Source organism: Malania oleifera, chromosome 6 (genome assembly GCF_029873635.1).
Source record: "Malania oleifera isolate guangnan ecotype guangnan chromosome 6, ASM2987363v1, whole genome shotgun sequence".
NCBI lineage: Eukaryota > Viridiplantae > Streptophyta > Magnoliopsida > Santalales > Ximeniaceae > Malania > Malania oleifera.
The window spans coordinates 89,894,518-89,914,071 of NC_080422.1; the positions used below are offsets into that span (position 1 = coordinate 89,894,518).

Consider the following 19,554-nt stretch of genomic DNA (forward strand, 5'->3'; position numbering starts at 1 on the left):
ACTTCATTTTAGCCCTAAATTCATTTGGAAAACCATGTTATGATTTTAGTATTTTTAGAAAGGGTTTTCAATGAATGATGTTGATTCCTAAGGTTCAACTACGGTTTTTGAGCTTATCATTCACATCATGCATACCATGCAATTATTACAGACCACAAACTAAATACATATACAACTTAAAAACAAATAATATCTTCAATCTTCTTTTACTCTTCTTGTTCTTTATGGAATTCGCCAAGTGAATGTGATCTTTGTATTTTTCAGGCTTCTATTTCTTCTGAACCTCATGTGTGCGTTATATTATAAACTTGTTCACAAACTTAAACACACATAAGATACTGATGCTTTGTCAAAATGAAAATTGAGATTGGATTCAAAAAGTCAACACTTATGAAATTAAAAATTATAAATAATTTTAAAGGTCAAATCAAATAATAATAGTAAACATGATTAGAATGATCAAATATAAACTAAAAATATTATTTAATAACTTATTCACTTTCTAGTATTATATGAACTTGTAGTATATAAACTTAAAAAAGATTAAATTGTGATGCTTTTTATTTTTTGAAAAATTCAAAAAAATTAAGATATTTTATTTTCATTTTTTTGAGGTTATGCTGTCACATTACTTTAATCTATTGATTTTAATTTTGTAGATTAAATCATTGTGCACATAATTCTTTATTAAAATTTAAAATTAACACTAAATTAATAGAATTTCAACACATATTTCCGCACTATTTATTACAACAACAAAAAGATATGCAATAACTAATTAAGGGTCCGCTTAGAATATGAAAAGTATAGGAAAATAAAATACAAAAAAATTTACCTTTTTCTTTTTTTATATTTGGCTCTTAAAGAAACGAGAAAAAAAATAAAATTTATATAAAACTAATCAATAAATTTAAATTTAATTTTATGCATCATGTTTAAATTTTTTAAATTTTTACGTTTTACTAATATTTGGTATAGAGCAGAAATATAATAAAAAATAAATACCTTTTTCATTTTTTTTTTTTTAAAAATCCTTAATTTAAAAAACCCTAAAAGGTTTTCCAAATGAACTTTGAATTAATTTAAATTGTCACTTGAAAGACCTAACAATGAAAATATACAATATTAATAATTAAAATAAATCCTTTTATGAGAGAGGCTACACAATTCACATAGGGTAAATTAAAAGTTAAAAAGGGGCAGGTAAATTCTAAAAACTTTTTAACGACGAAGCCGTAAATTGCGTAAGTAAAGGCGGACGTGAATGGCACTAATTGAGTCCAGCTGAACGGACGGCCCACATCTCATCATCATTCATCACCTCTCTCTCTCTCTCTCTCTCTCCCCTCTTTGGCTCTTTCCCCCTTTCTCTCTCCTCTTTCTCTCTCACTGCCTCTATTTATGTTCCCTCTTAAAACAGTCGGTCACAAAGCCTCTGAAACCTGAGAGAAATCAACACACCCACACACACACACACACACGCACGCACGCACCCACCGCACGCAGTTTCTGAGGGACGAGAAAGTGCCAGAAAGTTGGACAAAAAACGAGAGAAAATGTCGTGGCAAACATACGTCGACGATCATCTGATGTGCGACATCGACGGCTCCGGCCAGCGCCTCACAGCTGCTGCCATCATCGGCCACGACGGTAGCGTTTGGGCCCAGAGCAGTGCCTTCCCTCAGGTGACGCTCCACTCCCTCCTCCTCTCGCTCCCTCGCTCTCAAGTTTCTTGTGTGATTTGATTGCTCGTTGATTCGATCTCTGTTGATGCATTTGATTTCCAAATTTTTCCTCCCACTGTTTCTTTCTCTCTTTTTTAGTTTCGGCTTCGTGTTGCTTTGGGTTTGATCTGGAACATCTGATTGCCTTGTCAATCTGATTTGATCCGTTTAATTTTTTTTTTCTTTCTCAATTGATTTCTAAGTGCTGCCTTCTGATCCATTGAGAGATCTGGAATATCTGTTATGGAAATGATTACTATGTTTTTGGGCCTTTATGCGATTGATCTGTTCGTAGTATCGCTGGATCAGCGATATTCACATTATTAAGCTTAATGATTGCTTGAACTTGAATCGAGGCTGTTATATCTTGGAAGTGTATGGTTCCAATGTGACGGCATTTTAATTATTTGTTGCGGCATTGTTGTGATTTATTCGGTATATGGCTTTTTCTTTTTAATCATTTTTCTGTAATGACTTGTGCCCGTTTCTGTATTTCTTAAAAATGTTATTTCTAAACTCTTAGTTTCATGATACCTGACGATTATTTCATTTGCAATCCATTTGTGATCTGGTGCTCGCTAACTTGTTCATTTGAACCTGCAGTTCAAGCTCTTAAGCTATACTCTGGTGCTTTTTGCGGAATTACTTTAACCTGATTTCGCTATATTTTAAAATGTATGAGTGCATTGGTCTGGGGATTTGGTTTTTCTTTTGGCTCATGCGCCGTCTGTGTATCAGTGTCTGCTATTTTTGGGTTTGGGATTTTTTTTTTTTTTTAAATTATCCTCACAAGAAAAAAGAAGCAGGTTAGAGATCCTCGGTGGATGCATTTTCATAATAAATGAAAAGCACTTTATCAAATTCATGATTGAGTTGATTTGATGTCCACATTGCGGGTTCAGTTATTTGAAGGTTTTTTCAATTATTTCATATTTTATGTTAGTTTAGATGAGGAAAAAAAGTACATAGTTGCTTCCGCCATCTGATCAACTCAAAGGAATGCACCTGATTAGTTATGCACTGTGAACCCACACAAAGGAAATGAATATACATACATAGTAAGCTAGGAGCAATGCGGTACTAAGCAAATTTTGACTGCCTTTTAACTTGAATAAATAATGTTGCATTGTATCAAGCAAAAGGGTAAAAAATATTTTGTACCCAACCCCATGTCCTACTTGCATAGTTGCTTGCTATTTGGTTGGAGAAATCAAGGCCAGAATGGAAGTTGATATTCTAAGCCTACTTACATTTTGTCATTTGGTTTCCACTAATAAGGGTGAAATCATGGTTTGGGTGGAATCTTGATTGCCTTAATTATTAATGGAATCATGAGTCTAATTCCCACCCATGGGAATCACCTTTCATTTTTTGCCAAAAAAAACCAATATAACCTCCAATAGTTGGTATTAATCCAAAATTTCCCATTACTTTGAAATATCATACCCATATCTATTCTTTTAATCTCTCCAAGCTGGATAACACTGTCGATCAAGGGGTGGAGAACGTTGGCAATAAGTGTTGATCAGGGTGATTGGTGACTGCAATTTGGGAAGGTGATTGCCTTAGCCATAGCTGTGGGTTTTGCGGAGACAACAAAGTCAACATGGACATTGCTAGACTTCAAATGGTGACAACACAGAAAGTGCTCTCAAGTGTGTAGGTCACAATTAATCTATATAACCTAGAAGGAACTCTCAAACTTCTGGCGACTCTCGAATAAGGCTGATTTGTGTAAATCTTAGTTCATTGTGTGTGTTTGATGGGACTGATCCGCATGTTAATGGCAATATCACTGTTCATAAAAATTGAAGTCTGTTGATTTTGTGATCTGCATTTATGACTTGATGGTTTGATACAGCTAATTTATGGTCCCTTGCTTGCCACTCGAGGGGAAGGAAGAAGATCATTGCCAACCAGAACTAGCTTTTCTTTCTCAAGTTATATTTGATTTTTAATTGGCTTTCATATTACCATTGATAATGATTTAAGTTATATATTTTTTAAAAATTAATTATCTTTTCTGCATGCATATCTAAACGTATTAATTGCATCCCAACATCAATTCTGTCTGTGACTCAATTCCATTCTTGCCTCTGTTCCAGTTTTGTGTCAATCTCATTCTTGCAACCAAACATGGTGATGCTTTTGTTTATGCTTGTTTTTGTACCTTTATAATTCTTGTAAAAGTTTCCAAGAGAAAAATGATTTCTTTTTTTAATGGTTGCTTTTTCTTTGTAGCTTACCTTAAATGGCTTCTGATTCTTTTTGCTTTTCTTTGCAGTTAAAGCCTGAGGAGATCACTGGTATCATGAAAGATTTTGATGAACCTGGTCACCTTGCCCCAACAGGCTTATATGCTGGGGGCACAAAGTACATGGTAATCCAGGGAGAGCCTGGGGCTGTCATCCGTGGAAAGAAGGTGATATTTTTTTCTGTTCGTCTGTACTCTGTATTATTTTCTGATACTGTTAATGTAGTAAATGAGTCTCAACTGAAATGACAGGACCCTTTCCCATAATGTGTGTAGGCTACACAAATCTTTTTTATTGGCATTTCCAACTTTCACGACAGTGAAGGTTTATGAAGTTATTTTCCCCCTAATTTTTCTGATATGAAAATTATTATTATAATTTTAAATATTTTTTAAGAACTGTAATTGTTAAAGAATTCTGTTTATTCCCTTGAATTTGTGCTGTGTCTATCATCTAAGGCATATTCCTGTAGTACTTTGTTTACACCAAAAACAAATAAATTTTCTTTAAAATTTTATGCACAAAGAATTCTGTTTATTTTGGCGGCCCTTGCATCACTATCATGAAGGCTATACTCTGTATTACCGTCTCTGTCCATTTCACAAGACTTCTCTTAAAATTTTATGCATACAAGGGGAAATAGGTACTATGGACCACATTAAGGCACTGGCTGTCGGTACTGCCAGCCTAAGGCCACTCGGCCCACTCCAAATATTCTTTTGGAAAGACACATATTTTTGTATATCAGTGCATGTGCGCTCTCTCAAACTTTTGGTATTCCTGTGATCCTATCATGTGCGGATGGCGGCCCAGCCCATCCAGGATAGGCGCTATCCTTCTGCAGATCTGTTTTTCAATGTCCGCTTCCCTTCTTCCTTTGCATGTAGACATGACTAGTAACTTGGTCTACTCTCCAATTTTGTCCCTCCCAGACAAAAGCTAAAAAGAAAATAAAAGATCAAACAACAAGTGAAGCACTGCACATTTTGAGAATGGATCGAGAGGATCATTGAAGTTTAGAACTTGGCTAAGCATTTTCTTGGCTGGGCATTTTCTTATCCTATGATTTCTCATTGTTTGATTCTTAATTAGAAGTTCTCGTGCATTGGCTTGGCAGGGATCGGGGGGCATCACAATAAAGAAGACAGGCCAAGCTCTTGTTGCTGGCATTTATGAGGAGCCTGTGACTCCAGGACAGTGCAACATGATTGTGGAGAGGTTGGGAGATTACCTTGTCGATCAGGGCCTTTAGGCCTAGCTTGTATCGTGATTCTAGTATTTTCTCCTCGGGATACAAATATTTTCCTTTTCTTTTCTGGTTCCTATCGTGCATCTTCTTCCTTCTGAAGCCATGAACTGGCAGCGGAGTTGTTGCAGACAATAACCATGTGTGGACCGAAATGGTTGGTTGGTTGGTATTTTTAGTGTTCGAAATACTCATTGCCTTTGATATTTTCTCATTTTTATGTGTACCTGCGGCCGGCTTGGGGTATATTTATTTTTTTTTGTGTTTGCTGATCATTGTAGTAGAAATTTTGAACATTTTCCATGAAATTTTATTATGGTTTTGCTTGTTTATTGCAGCGTCTTGCTTGTGATTTTTGTTTGATTGGTAAAAATGCAGTTATATCTGTACTCAATGCTTACTGTATAACAGTGCTCTTACTCTTTATTTTTAATTTATAAAAATTATTTTAATTGAAAAAATTTAGATTCACGAACTCATGATAGACACTCGACTACCGGATAAGGAAATTGATTTTCTTTTTTTAAATTTTATAAATGTTTCCTTGACCCACAAAAAATAAATGCAACCATGCTATCAGATTAATGATTATTGTACCTGTTTTTCATTAGCCTCATCACTCTTGCATTTATTTGTAAATCTTTTGTTGAAAATCATCTCATACAAAGAAAATGTCCTCCCCGGAGCCTGGGCTGTCATGCCATTGCCATCCATATGGCGTAGGCGTGGGGGCAGGCAGTCCCCTTAAAACACTGTACAACAGCCTCTTCGCTTTCTCTGCACCCTTCCCATTGCGGTTTCTTTTCGTTCTTTGGAGATAACTGAGAGCCCATTCCTCTGACCAAGCCAGAGAAAGCATTTGATACAAAAAAAAGCTCTATTTTTACGAAGTTACCTTCCCACGCTATGCGGCAAGGAGGAAAACACAGAATGAAAGAATTTAATCAAATAAAATGAGTTTGGGTCTTCAATTGATTGGTAGTATAAGTATTAGTATTCTGTAAATATGAATGAAATATGAAAAAAATTAGTATAACTAAGGTACACTGCGCTCTATTGGAAAACGTGAAATTGACATTTACTTTAAAAAAGGGAGAAATCATTTTTTATAAGAAGGGAAATGCACCGAGTTTTTTGTTTGAAAAATAAAAGAAGAGAGAGAGAGAGAGAGAGGAACCATTTGGAATTTATAATGCACTGACTTATTGACTACATCAATCTTTTTACTAAAAAAAATTATTGAAAAATAGAGAGCGACACCACCTAACTCAATTTTAAAATCCTAAAGTCCACCCAACTCAATTTTAATATAAATTATAGATTTGAAATTATTGAAAAATAGAGAGCGACGCCACCTAACTCAATTTTAAAATCCTAAAGTCCACCCTACTCAATTTTAATATAAATTATAGATTTGAAACCATACAAGTATTAGGTAGGAGATTCAAGATTCAATTACTTGGATGAGTTTAGTAAATATTCCTCCCAATTTTGGAAAAAGGAGAGGGGGCTTTTAGGGGTGGGTCAAGGAAGGGACTTGGGGGATTTTATATGGTAGGATATGTCGTAGCTGTCTATTTTCTTAAAAAAATAAAAATAAAAAATTATTTAAGTATATATGAGTTATAGCTTGATTAATTTGTGTATACAATATATGTAATCCATCAATATATATATATATATATATATATAATGTTATATATACAATATATACGGTATAATACGGGAAAGAGGGTTCATGCATATCCCCCACCATCAATTTTACTCAAAATATATAAGGGCAAAAAATGCTAATCTTTTCTGAGATTTGATAAGGATACTACTTTGTCTTATAGCTTTAAAATTTTTACAATTTTTTTTTAATTCAGAAAAAAGATACAAACCTCTCTTAAACTTTCAAAAATTGCTTTGACAAGCAAGCAAAGACGTTCTCAAATATTAGGCAAGAGGAATTTTAAGGGCGTTGAGCCTTAAAATTCCATAATTTTGTTTATTTTTATAAAAATTAATAAATTTAATAAATATATGGTGGTAACATATTTATATTCTAAATCTATAAATGAAGAATTTTCTTACAGTTCACTCTTTATTTTCTTAAAAATTATCAACACTAAAAATTAAATAGGAAAATGTTAAACAGATATAAGACAGAAAGATCCCTCTCAATTTTTATATGTGAAATATCCAATAAATAATTCATAAATTTTTGTAGTTACAAGAACTGCCTCCTCATTTTTTAAATTCTCAAGATTTTATATAAGAAATTTAGAAATATATATATATATATATATATAATAAAGATTTTTCCCAATTTTCCTATACAAATTTGAAATTTTGCAAAAAAATTTATTTTCTTTTTTAAAAATTGGATATAAAAAAATATTTTCAACAATAACTTTTCTTTAAATGTCTTATTTCAATTTTTATCACATTACTACTATTGGCATGAAAGTTATAATTAGCATTTCTTACTTTTTATTATCTTTTATCCTTTACCCTCCAACCATAAAACCATAGGGCATGCTTATTTATTTATTTTTATTTTTATTTTTTTTAGTTATGAAAAAAAAATTATTTTTTATTTTCAATTTTCTCAAGAACTAAAAAAAAAAATCCAACTTAATTTTCAAGTTTGTGACGTTTATATAAAAGAGATGTGGTAAAGGTGTATTTTTCTACTTGATGCCACCTTATCTTCCAATTTTCTGAATTTGAATATAATTTTTTTTTAAATTATTATTTTCTAAAATTTTTTGCATAACTTTTTTTAAAAAATTAGAAAATAATCTGTGATTTTGTAAGTATTTATAAATCTAGAAACAAAACACGAAACAATTCGCACTGTAACTAAGCAAATTCTTTATTTTCTACCGTTTTAATAGAAAATCTTTGAAAAATTTAAAACAAGCTAATATTTTTATAATTATTTAGAAAAGTAAAAGACAAAAAATAAAAATTATTTTTCACAACGAGATGGTCTCCTCAGTTCGTTCGGTCGAAACATATTGTGCTGGGACCGAAGAGTAATTTGTGGAGTAATAAATTTACAATCACAATAATACCAAAACATTAAAAAAACAAAACAAAGCAAAGCAAAAAACCAAAAAAAAAAAAAGAGTGACAAGGATCAAAAGTTTTGCAATTTTCCTTTAATCTTGACCAAATGGTTTAAGTTTTGCAATGTGAGTTACATGACTAGTGAAACTGCATTTGCCTGATTTTTAAGTCATCGAGGCAGGATGAAGATTGCCAAATTTCAGGTGCAGCTGCATTACTTCATTTGTGACTAAACCAAGATAATTTACTATTCTGCTAATTGAACAATGAAGCATCAATTCAAACCATGTTGTACAAATATATAACAACTCTTGGTGATTCTTAATGGCTCTCAGTGTTCCTAAACATCTTAACTAAAACTATTCTTAAATCACATAACCCAACAACTCATTGCCACTTGAACTCAAGGCTCTCCTGATTCAATGGTCAGGTTCAAATATTGGGAGCTACGGGTTTCCACATAACCCAACAACTCATTGCCTACCTGAACTCAAGGCTCTCCAGGTTAAATGGCCAAGATTCAAATATTGGGAGCTACAACATTTCATTTGAGATAATACCTTGGTATTTAAGTGGAGAAGGGTAGAGAGGTGAACCCATTATCCCGGTTGATTAGTCGAGCGTCCAAAGGGTCTCGGGCACCATCGTTTCGAAAAAAAAAAAAAAAAGAACAACTCATTATCAGCATTCAAAACTAGCATGCTCATTTCAACAATCAAAGAGGGTACTCAACAAGGATTTCCTCATATATAATCTACTTCTAGTTAATCTTCTTAAGTTATGGATGGATCACATCTCAAATAAAGAGAGTTACTCTCAACAAAAATTTTCAACAATGCTAAAATTTCTTCAAACGGCCAAATGATGTATCATAGTATTACTCAATTAGTTTTAGGTCCAATCAAGTGGAAAGCACCAGAGTTATGAACTTCTTGAATGAAGTGATTAATCTTGTATATTTCAATGCTGAATGATACATGGGTGTACATGGTTTTATACATGATTAGTAATGGATGCAGGAGCTATACACAATATGATTAGAGTAATCTTAGCCAAGATTTAAGGACATAATGGAGGCTTGAATGGAGGAGTGATTGACGGCTTGACTGACAGAGCAGTGGTAGGTGTTGACTTATCATGCCCCCACAAGATTGACTAGCCGTTGAGGACACCAATCTTGGTTCGATGAGTAAGAAAGGAGAACCGAGGTAGCAGCTTGGTAAGAGAGTCAGCTAGTTGATCAGAAGTATGAACATGAGAAACACGTAGGCGACCTGTAGCAACTTGATCGCGAACAAAGTGAAAGTCGATGGCAATGTGTTTCATACGAGAGTGGAAGACTGGATTGGCACATACATAAGTAGTGCTCACATTGTCATAGTAAATGACCGAAGTATGGGATACAGGTACACGCAGCTCTTGAAGGAGATTCATTACCCAATTTACTTCTATTTTAGTATAGGCAATAGCTCAATATTTGGCCTCAGTGGAGGAGCGAGCGGTAGTCTTTTGCTTTTTAGAACTCCAAGAGATGGGATTGGCGCCAAGAAAAAGAATGTAAGCAGAGGTTGAAGTACGATCATTAGGATCACCAGCCCAATTAGCATTGGCAAAGGCATGAAGTTTTCGAGGTGAGTTTTTGTGAAGCATGATGCCATAGTCAAGAGTTCCAACCAAATAGCAGAGCAAGCATTTAACTGCCGCCCAATGAAGGGTGGAAGGAGAATGCATGAATTGAGATAACTTGTTAATGGCAAAGGACACATCAGGACGTGTCAATGAGAGGTGTTGTAACGACCCAAGAGTTTGGCGATACAAGGTAGCATCAGTTGGTGGAGAACCATCCGATAATATGAGAGCTTCAGTAGTTGCAAGAGGGGTAGAGACAAGCTTGGCAGTGGCCATGTGAACTCGATGCAAAAGGTCTTGGATAAATTTCCTTTTGAGACAAAAACAAACCATTAGAGGTAATGTGAGCTTCAATCCCAAGAAAATATGAGAGATTAGTAAGATCCTTAAGAGAGAATCGTTTGGAAAGATTGGTGATGAAGGCAGTCACATGAGCAGCAGAGGATTTAGTGACGATGATGTCATCCACATAAACTAATAGATAAAGAACTGTGTTGGAAGAGTGAAGCATAAACAAGGAGGTGTCCGACTAAGAGTTGGTGAAGCCTTCCAATATAAGAAAATTGTGAATTTCATGGTACCATGAACGAGGAGCTTGTCGAAGCCCATATATGGCCTTGCGTAAGCAACATACATGATCAAGAAGATCAGGGTGGGTGAAGCCAGGGGGCTGGTCCATGAAGACTACCTAAGATAAAGAGCCCTGCAAGAACGTATTAACCCATTTACACCCAATAACATTTTGTGTAGTATTGCATGGAACAAGAGACGATGTGTGATTGGAGAGTAAGACATTGTATTCGTCGCTTATGGCTTGTTGCCATGAGAGGTGTTGTTGGGCCTGTTTGAAGGTGGAAGGTTCAATAGTGGAGGGAGTGGTGGTTGTGTGAAGGTGAAATATATGTTTTGGCTTTGTAATGTTATTACATAGCCAAGTATTATAAGGGTGAGGTTCTTCTAGAATTGTAGATGAAGGAGAGGATTTCAGAGATGAGATACTTACTTGAGAAGGATTGGATGCATCCAATGGTGGAGGCGTAGAGGAAGGTCCCAAGGATGAAATGGTCTAGTGTGGAGATTCAGTCTGGTAAGAAGAAGACTCACCACACGAAGTAGTAGTAAGAGGAAGAGATATAGACTCAACTCAAGGGATAGAAGTGATAGGAAATTGGAGGTGATTAGGAAGAGATGCAGGAATAGACACTTGAGTTGATTTGGATAACCAATTAGTGGAGGAGGGTAAGATGAAAGATGAACCGGTGTGAGATTTGTTATTCTAAAGGGGAAAAGTATGTTCCACAAACACGACATGTCTAGAAATGTAGATTTTATTGGTGGAGGGATCAAGGCACATACGACCATGATGTGGAGTTAAGTATCCATTGAATATACAAGAACGGGACCGTGGTTGGAGTTTATGAGAGGTGTAGGGTCGCAACCATGGATAACTTAGACAGCCAAATATTTTCAAGGATAAATAATTAGGTGACTGCTTAAAGAGATGAGAAAAAGGAGATTGGTGACGTGTTACTGGAGAGGGCATTCGGTTGATGAGGTAAATAGCGACTTGAAATGCTAAGGACCAATATTGGAGTGGAACAGATGCATGATGTAGCAAGGCTAGTGCAGTTTCAACGACATGCCGATGTTTATGCTCAGTCGTGCCAACATGTTCTGGGGTATAAGGAGTAGATTTGAGATGTTGAATACCAACCCGAGAGTGAAATGTCTGAGACTAGTGGCTTTGACACTTTTTTTTTTCTTGGTGGAGGCGCGCCAGGCCTAAGCAACAGTGCAACGCTAGGGCGACGCAAGAGAGCCTTAGTAGCAAGCTACTATTATAGACCCTCCCCTAAGAAAAATTAATTTAATATCATGTGGACTAGTAGCCCACATATCAAATATTAAACTGTTTTAATCTTTGTAGAAAAATAATTTTCAACAAGAGATTTAAATCGTTCAAATACGGAGTTAACATCTGATTTTTTCTTGATAAGATAAAGCCAAGTGTATTTGGTAAAGTAATCCACAAAAGTAATGTAATAGTGAAAATATAAAAGGAGGGGAGAGGAGTAGAACCCCAAACATCCATAAATAGAGTTTCCAAAGGACTAGAACAAGTTAATGATGAGATACCAAAAGGGGGTTTGTGACTTTTATTACATAAGCATGCATTACAATTGTGAGACAAGGAACTAGACCTAGAGAAAGGTAGTTTATTAGAGGCAAGATTTGATGAAGAATTTTGGAGGACGGACGACCAAGGCAACTATGCCAGAGACTAATGGTTGGAAGGGAGGGTCTAGACAAGGTTGTTGTGAGAGCCGAGTGGTGTGATGAAGAGGTTGTTCTGCTAACTGAAGTAGGCCACTTATAGACATTTCCTCTATTCTAGCCTTGCACCAAGGATGCCCCTGTCGTTAGATCCTTCACAAGAAAAGGATCATGAAAAAATTCAATAGAGGTATTATTGTGAGAGCAAAATTAAGAGACAGAAAGAAAATTTTTCTTAATGTTAGGTGCACACAAAACATTATTGAGTTTGAAAGTGGAATCATATGAATTAAGAGTGGTAAATCCAATATGAGTGATAGGAACGTTATTAGCATTTCCAACCATGACATCATCATTGCCGCCATATTCAGAGTGAATGGATAGGTTATGCAAATCTGAGGTGATGTGATGAGATGCCCAGGAGTCATCTATCCAACCTGATTGATTACTCGGAGTTCTGTGAGTTGTGAAGTTGGCTTGCGGCCAGGTGATGGGTAAGGAATGTGATCTGCATACTTTGGCAACGTGACCAGGCTTGTCACACAATTGACAGACGACCCGAGGTTGGTTCCCATTGAAGTTAGGCCGCCAAGTCTGATTTGAGGAGTTTGACAAGAGTCCTTGATTTTGTAAACCGCTGGAAAAATTTTGGTTGCCACGGTTTCTATAGGAATTCTATTGGAGCTGATGGTTGATGTTCCCCGAGTAGCCATTATTATTTCCTCCGAATCGAGACTGTTTTTGAAAAGTATTGAAGGTGCCATTTCTGCCTTTCTTGTTGTGTTGCTTTTGTGAATATTGGGCAATGATATGAGAGTCTATCGAGTGTAATTGCGTAAGGCTCATTTCATAGTCCATAAGCTTTTCCACTAATTCTTCAAAGGAGATGGGTGATTCACTTGCACGTAAGACAGCTTTGAGTTCTTTGTAATCATTAGTGATACCATTGAGCATATGTACCACTATTTATCCATCACTCAAATTGTGCCCAATTATGGCAAGATCATCAATAATGGTTTTAACTGTTTGCATAAATTTAGAAATACTTTTTCCTGCTTCACTAACCTTTGTGAGGGAATCGATTATACTAACCATTTGAGTATCAGATTTGTTGGCATAGGTAGTTTTGAGTTTGCGCCACGCTTCCTCAGTATTTTTGCATCGAGATACAATTGGTCCTGTAAGTCTAGTGACAGCTATTTGGATAGCAAGAAGCAATAGTCGATCTTGACGAATCCAAATTATATTTTGGATCATTAACTGGTAGGCATAGATGAGTTCCATCTAAAAATCCCATGAGATCATACCTAAGAAGAAGATTTTTCATCTAGGAGTTCCACATTGAATAGTTTTCTTTGCTTGAAAGTTTGTGGGTAATAAGTGTGGATGTATTGATTAAGACAACATGAGTATTTTCACCGGCAGACATAACTGTAGTTGTACTAGATGCAGCCATAATTAAAAGATGGGAGAACATAAGCCGGTTGGACGTATATATAGGAGATCATGGGTTGGAATTTATTAAGAGAAAATTTGAAAGGGGACAAATGGGTGGAAAAGTTCTGTGCTCGGAATGGAATAATGGAAGTTGTTTATATATAAAATTTTGGAATCTGTAGGAATATAAGAAAAGGAGCTATTGTATATTATTTTAAGGTGGAGACACTTCAAAAATAGGGAAGAGCTCACTTTAAAGTGAAGACACTTTTTGAGGCGAAAGGCAAGCAGCGACGACCAGTGAGAGGCGAGAGGAGAGAAGTGGCGACTGGCAAGACCCGAGGACTGAGAGGATCTACAGTCCGCAACGATGGCGTGCTGGGGCTTGGCTGCAAAGGCCCTAGAGGATCTGCAGATTGCAGCGACGGCGTGCTGCGTGCAGTGGCCAGATCAAAGGGCAGTGGGTGTGGTCGGGGCCGGAGCGGGAGTCGGTAGCGTTTCTTGTGACGGGCTGGAGGGAAAATGGGTTTTGGGGTTCAAAGGACCAGATTACAGCAAGATCCGAATAGGGTGAGAGGGGAAGAAGCAGGGGAGTTGAGCGAAGCAGTCTGCGTCGGGATAGAGAGAGAAGAGAGGCGCAGGTGCCTTCTTGTTGGAATTTGTGTGATCCAAGGGGTGAATTAGGTTTTAGAACTTTTTAACTAATTTAAATGTTTCACCGATTCACCACAGTTCATATCCCATTTAATATTGAAACCATGTATGTAAAATAATAAAACGATAAATGAAGATATACACTATCTTATTTAAATCAAATGTGTGTATGTAAATAATTATGACATCAAATAAACATTCATATACATGCTGAAATTAAAGTGCAGGAATTTAAATAAAATAGAGAGTGACACATAGATTTGTTATCGAGGCTCAGCCAAACCAACATACGTCCTCGCTTTGGGCATACCATCTAAGGACTCCACTAAACCTACTCACTTAAATAGGCGGAACAGAAGCCGTTTACATCCTCTCTTTATGGGGCGAGGAAAACCTAGTTAAATTTTCAGGTTGAACCGAACTGGTCCACTTGTGAGGCTGAGACTCCCCAGTTTAACTTTCGAGTTAAATCGAATTGGTCTCACTTATAGGGCTGAGACTCCTCAGTTCAATTAATGGGATGAACCCAACCAGTACATGAAAAACATTTTTTTACATATTAAAATACTTCTATATACAAGCAGAAATGTACAACGTTTAAGCTTATAAGATATACACTCTCTAAAGATATGAAATAATGCTCAGTAGAGTAAGGGTGCTTTCAAAATAATTTTTGTAATTTTTGAATATGATATGTATAACGAGGACCTCAAAGAATTAGACCCTAAATCAAATATTTTTCTGAAAATATTTGTAATAAGAAATATGAGAATCTAGGGTTTTTCTTTCAAAAACTTTGCACTCACAAAACAAAATATAAGCATTTAAAACTATATGTGTAAATCAAAATGAATGCTCAAATAAAAATATACTCTCTTGTAAAGATGGTTCTCAAAGAATAATGAAGAGAGTTGGAAAGTGTAAAAGATTTGTCCCAATGAAAGAGATTTTGCGATAAAAATGGTTTTGGGGAACTTTGATTGCTAAAATAATTTGAGAGGATTTGAGAGTTAATCAAAGTTAATAATTAAACAAATGAAAGGGGTATTTATAGTTTTTACGAAAAAAATATGACCGTTGGGACATAAAGGATATTATTAAAAAAGTTTAATTAAATTTTTACCCTAATTACCATAGTTAAATCTGAGCAACTCGAGAGTTTTGGTCGCTTGAACCTTAGGTTTGATCACTCGAACAGACACAGATGAAAAAGACGTTTTTCAAGTTCAGGTGCCCGAGATCATGGTTGGGTGGTTGATCCAAGGCGATTTTCCAAACGCTCAAGGTTCGGTCACCCAGTTCTAAGTTCGGTTTGCCAAACTTCAAAGTTCGGTCGCCCGAGGTAGTTTTGAACATAAAGTTCGAGCACTCGGGGAAGGTGAAAAAAGTCAATACAATATGTTTTTTCGACCGAGGACACTTAGTTTATTTTGGTTCGGTCCCCCAAACCAAGTCAACCTTTCTGACTTTTCAACCATTTGGTCAACCGAGGCATTTCAACGCCAAGGTTCGGTCACCCGAAACCCTTTCAAACTTAAGCCTAAGTCTTGTTTTTAAGTAAAACGTTACATGCAGGGACCTAAGGTCTATCGAAGTCAACCCTAAGGTCTGTCTACAGTTTTGTTTGAGCATTAAGACATATCATGCAGAATGTATGCAATTATTACAGACCAAAATAGAAAAATTAAATGCAAATACAACTGAAAACATGTCTTCTTCTTCTTCTTCTTTTGCTCTTCCATCTTCATGGAATATGCCAAATAATGTGTTCTTTGAGCTCTCTCTGGCTTCCATCTCAAACTTCTTATGTGTGTGTTAAATTATAACATGTTCAACCACTAGAAACACACATAAGTAACTTGCGGTTTGTCATTATCAAAATCAAGGATCTGACTAAAAAAGCCAACACTTGTCGATTTCACGAATCGACTGGCTCTAATACCATGCATGAAGTAATAAATCTTGTATATTTCAATGTTGAATGATACATGGGTGTGCATGGTTTTATACATGATTAATAATGGATGCAGGAGCTATACATAGTAAGGTCAGTGTAATCTCAGCCAAGATTTAAGGTAATAATGGAGGCTTGAACGGAGGAGTGATTGACGACTTGGCTGGCAGAGCAGTGGCAGGTATTGTAGGTGTTGACTTATCACTTCTCACATTCTTTTATTAAAAGGAGGATAACATAAAAGGAATAACCCGTTCAATCCAAGAATCTTTGCTTAATTGAAAAATTATCAATATTAAAAGTTATTATGAAGTTTGATGAGGCCATATCAATTATAAGTGTTGCTTACAGTGATTATAGCCCATTGATAGAGTCCTTTATTCTGCAAGTAGTGATCATACACAACTTCAGGTTTATTGCCGGATGAGGGAGAGAGAAACATGTGAAGGTTTAGACATAACTCTGGGCCAAGTTTAGAAATAAATCAGGTGATCAAAAATCTTGATCAGAAACCGATCATTTTACCTTGATATCAATATCCATAACATTTCCAGATTATGTGCAGTAACCAGGCCTTGGAGATGCTTATGGCAATCAAATTGTTGGAAGGATATGGCTCTATCAGCTAGTGCACCCATGGCAGTCCACTTGGTTAGCTTGCCATCCGAGTGGCTTTTGTAGGATCCAAACTGAAGATCCTTCCCCAGGGCATAGAGCCCAAATGATAAATTTGGACTCGCAATGAGAGAGATTCCATTGGAGCTTGAGCGAACTTGGACTAGCAGAAGAATCCTTCTGATTGGACTGATCATATGATAAATCTGAATGATGTTTACATATCAGCTTGCCTCAAAGTACTTTGTGCTCCTCAAAATCACCAAAAATCTTTACACGAACAAATGCCACCTTTAAAATGGTGGAAACGGTTCTTATCTCTCATGATTATATCTCTCATGGTGATTTTGGAAACAAATTTAGAATAAGTATGACAATCATCACATATTCTCAAATTCTTCATCACTCTGATGGGGTTTTCAGGACTAAAATTGATAAGACCAAATGCAATGGCAATCTTTTCACTATGAGTGCCGAGTGCAGCTTCCTTCTCTTCCATTTCAACATCATGGAACACAGATCTGGTGCTTGGAATGTAACCTATACTCTTTATCTGTTGAACTAAATCATCCAACTTCTTATATATACTTGCAGACTGTGGGTGGGATCTGTCTCCCCCATACAAAACATGGATTTGACCATTGAATTCAACTGAGCTATAGGCAGCCACTTTATTCACACTCTTCCTTCTCATTTTCAGCCTCACCTTTTCAACATTATGCCACCTACCAGCAGCAGCATACATGTTCGACATTAGAATGTGATACGCAGCAATGTCAGGAGCTAACCCAAAGAGCAAATCTGCCACATGCTGGCCCAATTCAATATTCTGGTGGATTGCACAAGCACCCAATAAAGCACCCCACACTCCTGGGTCCGGCTCAAAAGGCAGGCTTCTGATGAATTTGTAAGCTTCTTCGAGGTGTCCTGACCGTGCAAGAAGATCGACCATACAAGAATAGTGCTCTTTTCTAGGCTGGATATTTTTGTCATCAGACTGAGCCATGTACTTAAAGTAAACCCAGCCTTCACTCAAAAGCCCGGCATGACTACATGCAGATAAAACACCAAGAAAGGTAACATAATTTGGGTGCAAACCCTCTTTCTGCATCCTAGAGAATAAGGCCAGTGCTTTCTCACTCTCCCCATTAATGGCATACCCTCCAATCATTGTGCTCCATGAAATAACATTCCTATGAGGCATCTCATCAAAAAGGTGTCTAGCCAAGTCAATGCTCCCACATTTTGCATACATATCAAGCAGCGCATTTTTTACAATAATGTTGCAATCAACCCCTTTCTTTCTAGCAGACTTATAAATCTCTTCCCCAATTTCCAAACAACCTAAATGACCACAAGCTGAAATGGCACTCACAACACTCACAGAGTCCAGCTTAACTCCATCAGTACACATTTGCCGAAACAGGGCAAGAGATTTAGCAGCATATCCAGTCTGCACGCACACAGCAATAAAAGCATTCCAAGCTACTAAATCCTTATCAACCATACCGAGGAACAAAAAATCAGCAGAACCCAATTCCCCAATCTTCACGTACATCACAACCAATTCAGTTTTCACCATAGCAACATACTCCAACCCATATTTCAAGGCATGAGCGTGGACCGCAATACCAGCCCACAACTCCACCAGCTCGGCACACGCCTTGATCACAAACGGGTATGTGAACTCGTCGGGACGGACACCAACGGAGCGCATTTTCCGGTAAACAGAGACAGCCTCAACGGGTAGCTCATTTTTCACATACCCTTTAATGAGGGTGTTCCAAAGGAAAGGCCTTGGCTTGTGCATTTCGTCGAACAGTTGGCGGGCGTAATGCATGTCCCCTAAGACCGTAAGAGAGGAGAGAAGCTGGGTGATGAGGCTGTTTTTTATGGAAAGGCCGGTCGTGAGGAGGAGTGCATGGATTCGTTTGAGGCCAGACGGGGTTGTGGGAGTAGAAGAATGAGATTGAATTTGAAGGAGTTTCGCGAAACCTTGCTTGGTTAAGGGCATCCATGGATTGGAGGAAGCTGCATCTTCTTGTGTGTGAAGCAGAGACGAGAAACGGAGGGTGGAAGGGAGTTCTTGAAGGGAGAGAATGAAATAAGGCTTCGCGTACCGGTTTCTTCCTATCATGTTTCCTGCATTGTTCTCAAGGAGCTCCTGCTTAATATTTGTTGCCCCACAGCTCACCTGATTTTAGAAAATTAAATTTGGTTAGTGTTTGGGAGTATGGGTTTTTGGAATTAGATTTAGATTTGTGTTTTGACTTGAAATCTATTATAATTTTATTTAATATTTTACTCAAAATTGTATAAATTTAAAATTAAGTTTTGAGCTTTATGTTCTTATTATAGGGTAGATTTTGCGATTTATTGTACAACATATTTTTTAAATTTTTTTTTTTTTTTGAATTAAAATTTAGCACTTGTTGAGACAAAACATGATATTATTCTTTCACCAACATATAGTTATTATCGAGAGATAGTGTCAAATTTGTAAATTTTATAATTTTTTACCGAACTTTTAATTTTTCTTTATCCTTTCTCTCACTCTTAGTCATTCCCGTCTTATGTCGAGCTGGGTTGAGCTAAGTAGACTAGATATAGCCTAATTAACTTTGGTTCATCCTATTTCCGATTTACTGACATTACTTCAACTAAAAAAATGACTAGCTTTGGTTGTCTAGGTCAATTTGATTTTAAAAG

General features: G+C 36.5%; 2 protein-coding genes and 1 pseudogene across 2 annotated transcripts; 1 reads left to right on the forward strand and 2 right to left on the reverse strand.

Moving 5' to 3' along the window:
* Positions 1-1,290: 1,290 nt before the first annotated feature.
* LOC131157307 (profilin-4) lies at positions 1,291-5,557 on the forward strand. The gene is made up of 3 exons (XM_058111361.1): positions 1,291-1,685; positions 4,009-4,146; positions 5,097-5,557. The coding sequence occupies exons 1-3, from the start codon at positions 1,557-1,559 to the stop codon at positions 5,229-5,231; spliced, it is 402 nt and encodes a 133-aa protein (XP_057967344.1). The 5' UTR covers positions 1,291-1,556; the 3' UTR covers positions 5,232-5,557.
* A 6,120-nt stretch (positions 5,558-11,677) lies between these two features.
* On the reverse strand, positions 11,678-11,861 carry LOC131158946 (U2 spliceosomal RNA; annotated as a pseudogene).
* Positions 11,862-16,484: 4,623 nt separating this feature from the next.
* Positions 16,485-19,052, reverse strand: LOC131157308 (pentatricopeptide repeat-containing protein At2g01510, mitochondrial). Its single transcript, XM_058111362.1, has one exon. It carries the CDS (start codon positions 18,980-18,982, stop codon positions 17,105-17,107), a length of 1,878 nt encoding a protein of 625 aa, XP_057967345.1. The 5' UTR covers positions 18,983-19,052; the 3' UTR covers positions 16,485-17,104.
* Positions 19,053-19,554: the final 502 nt, after the last annotated feature.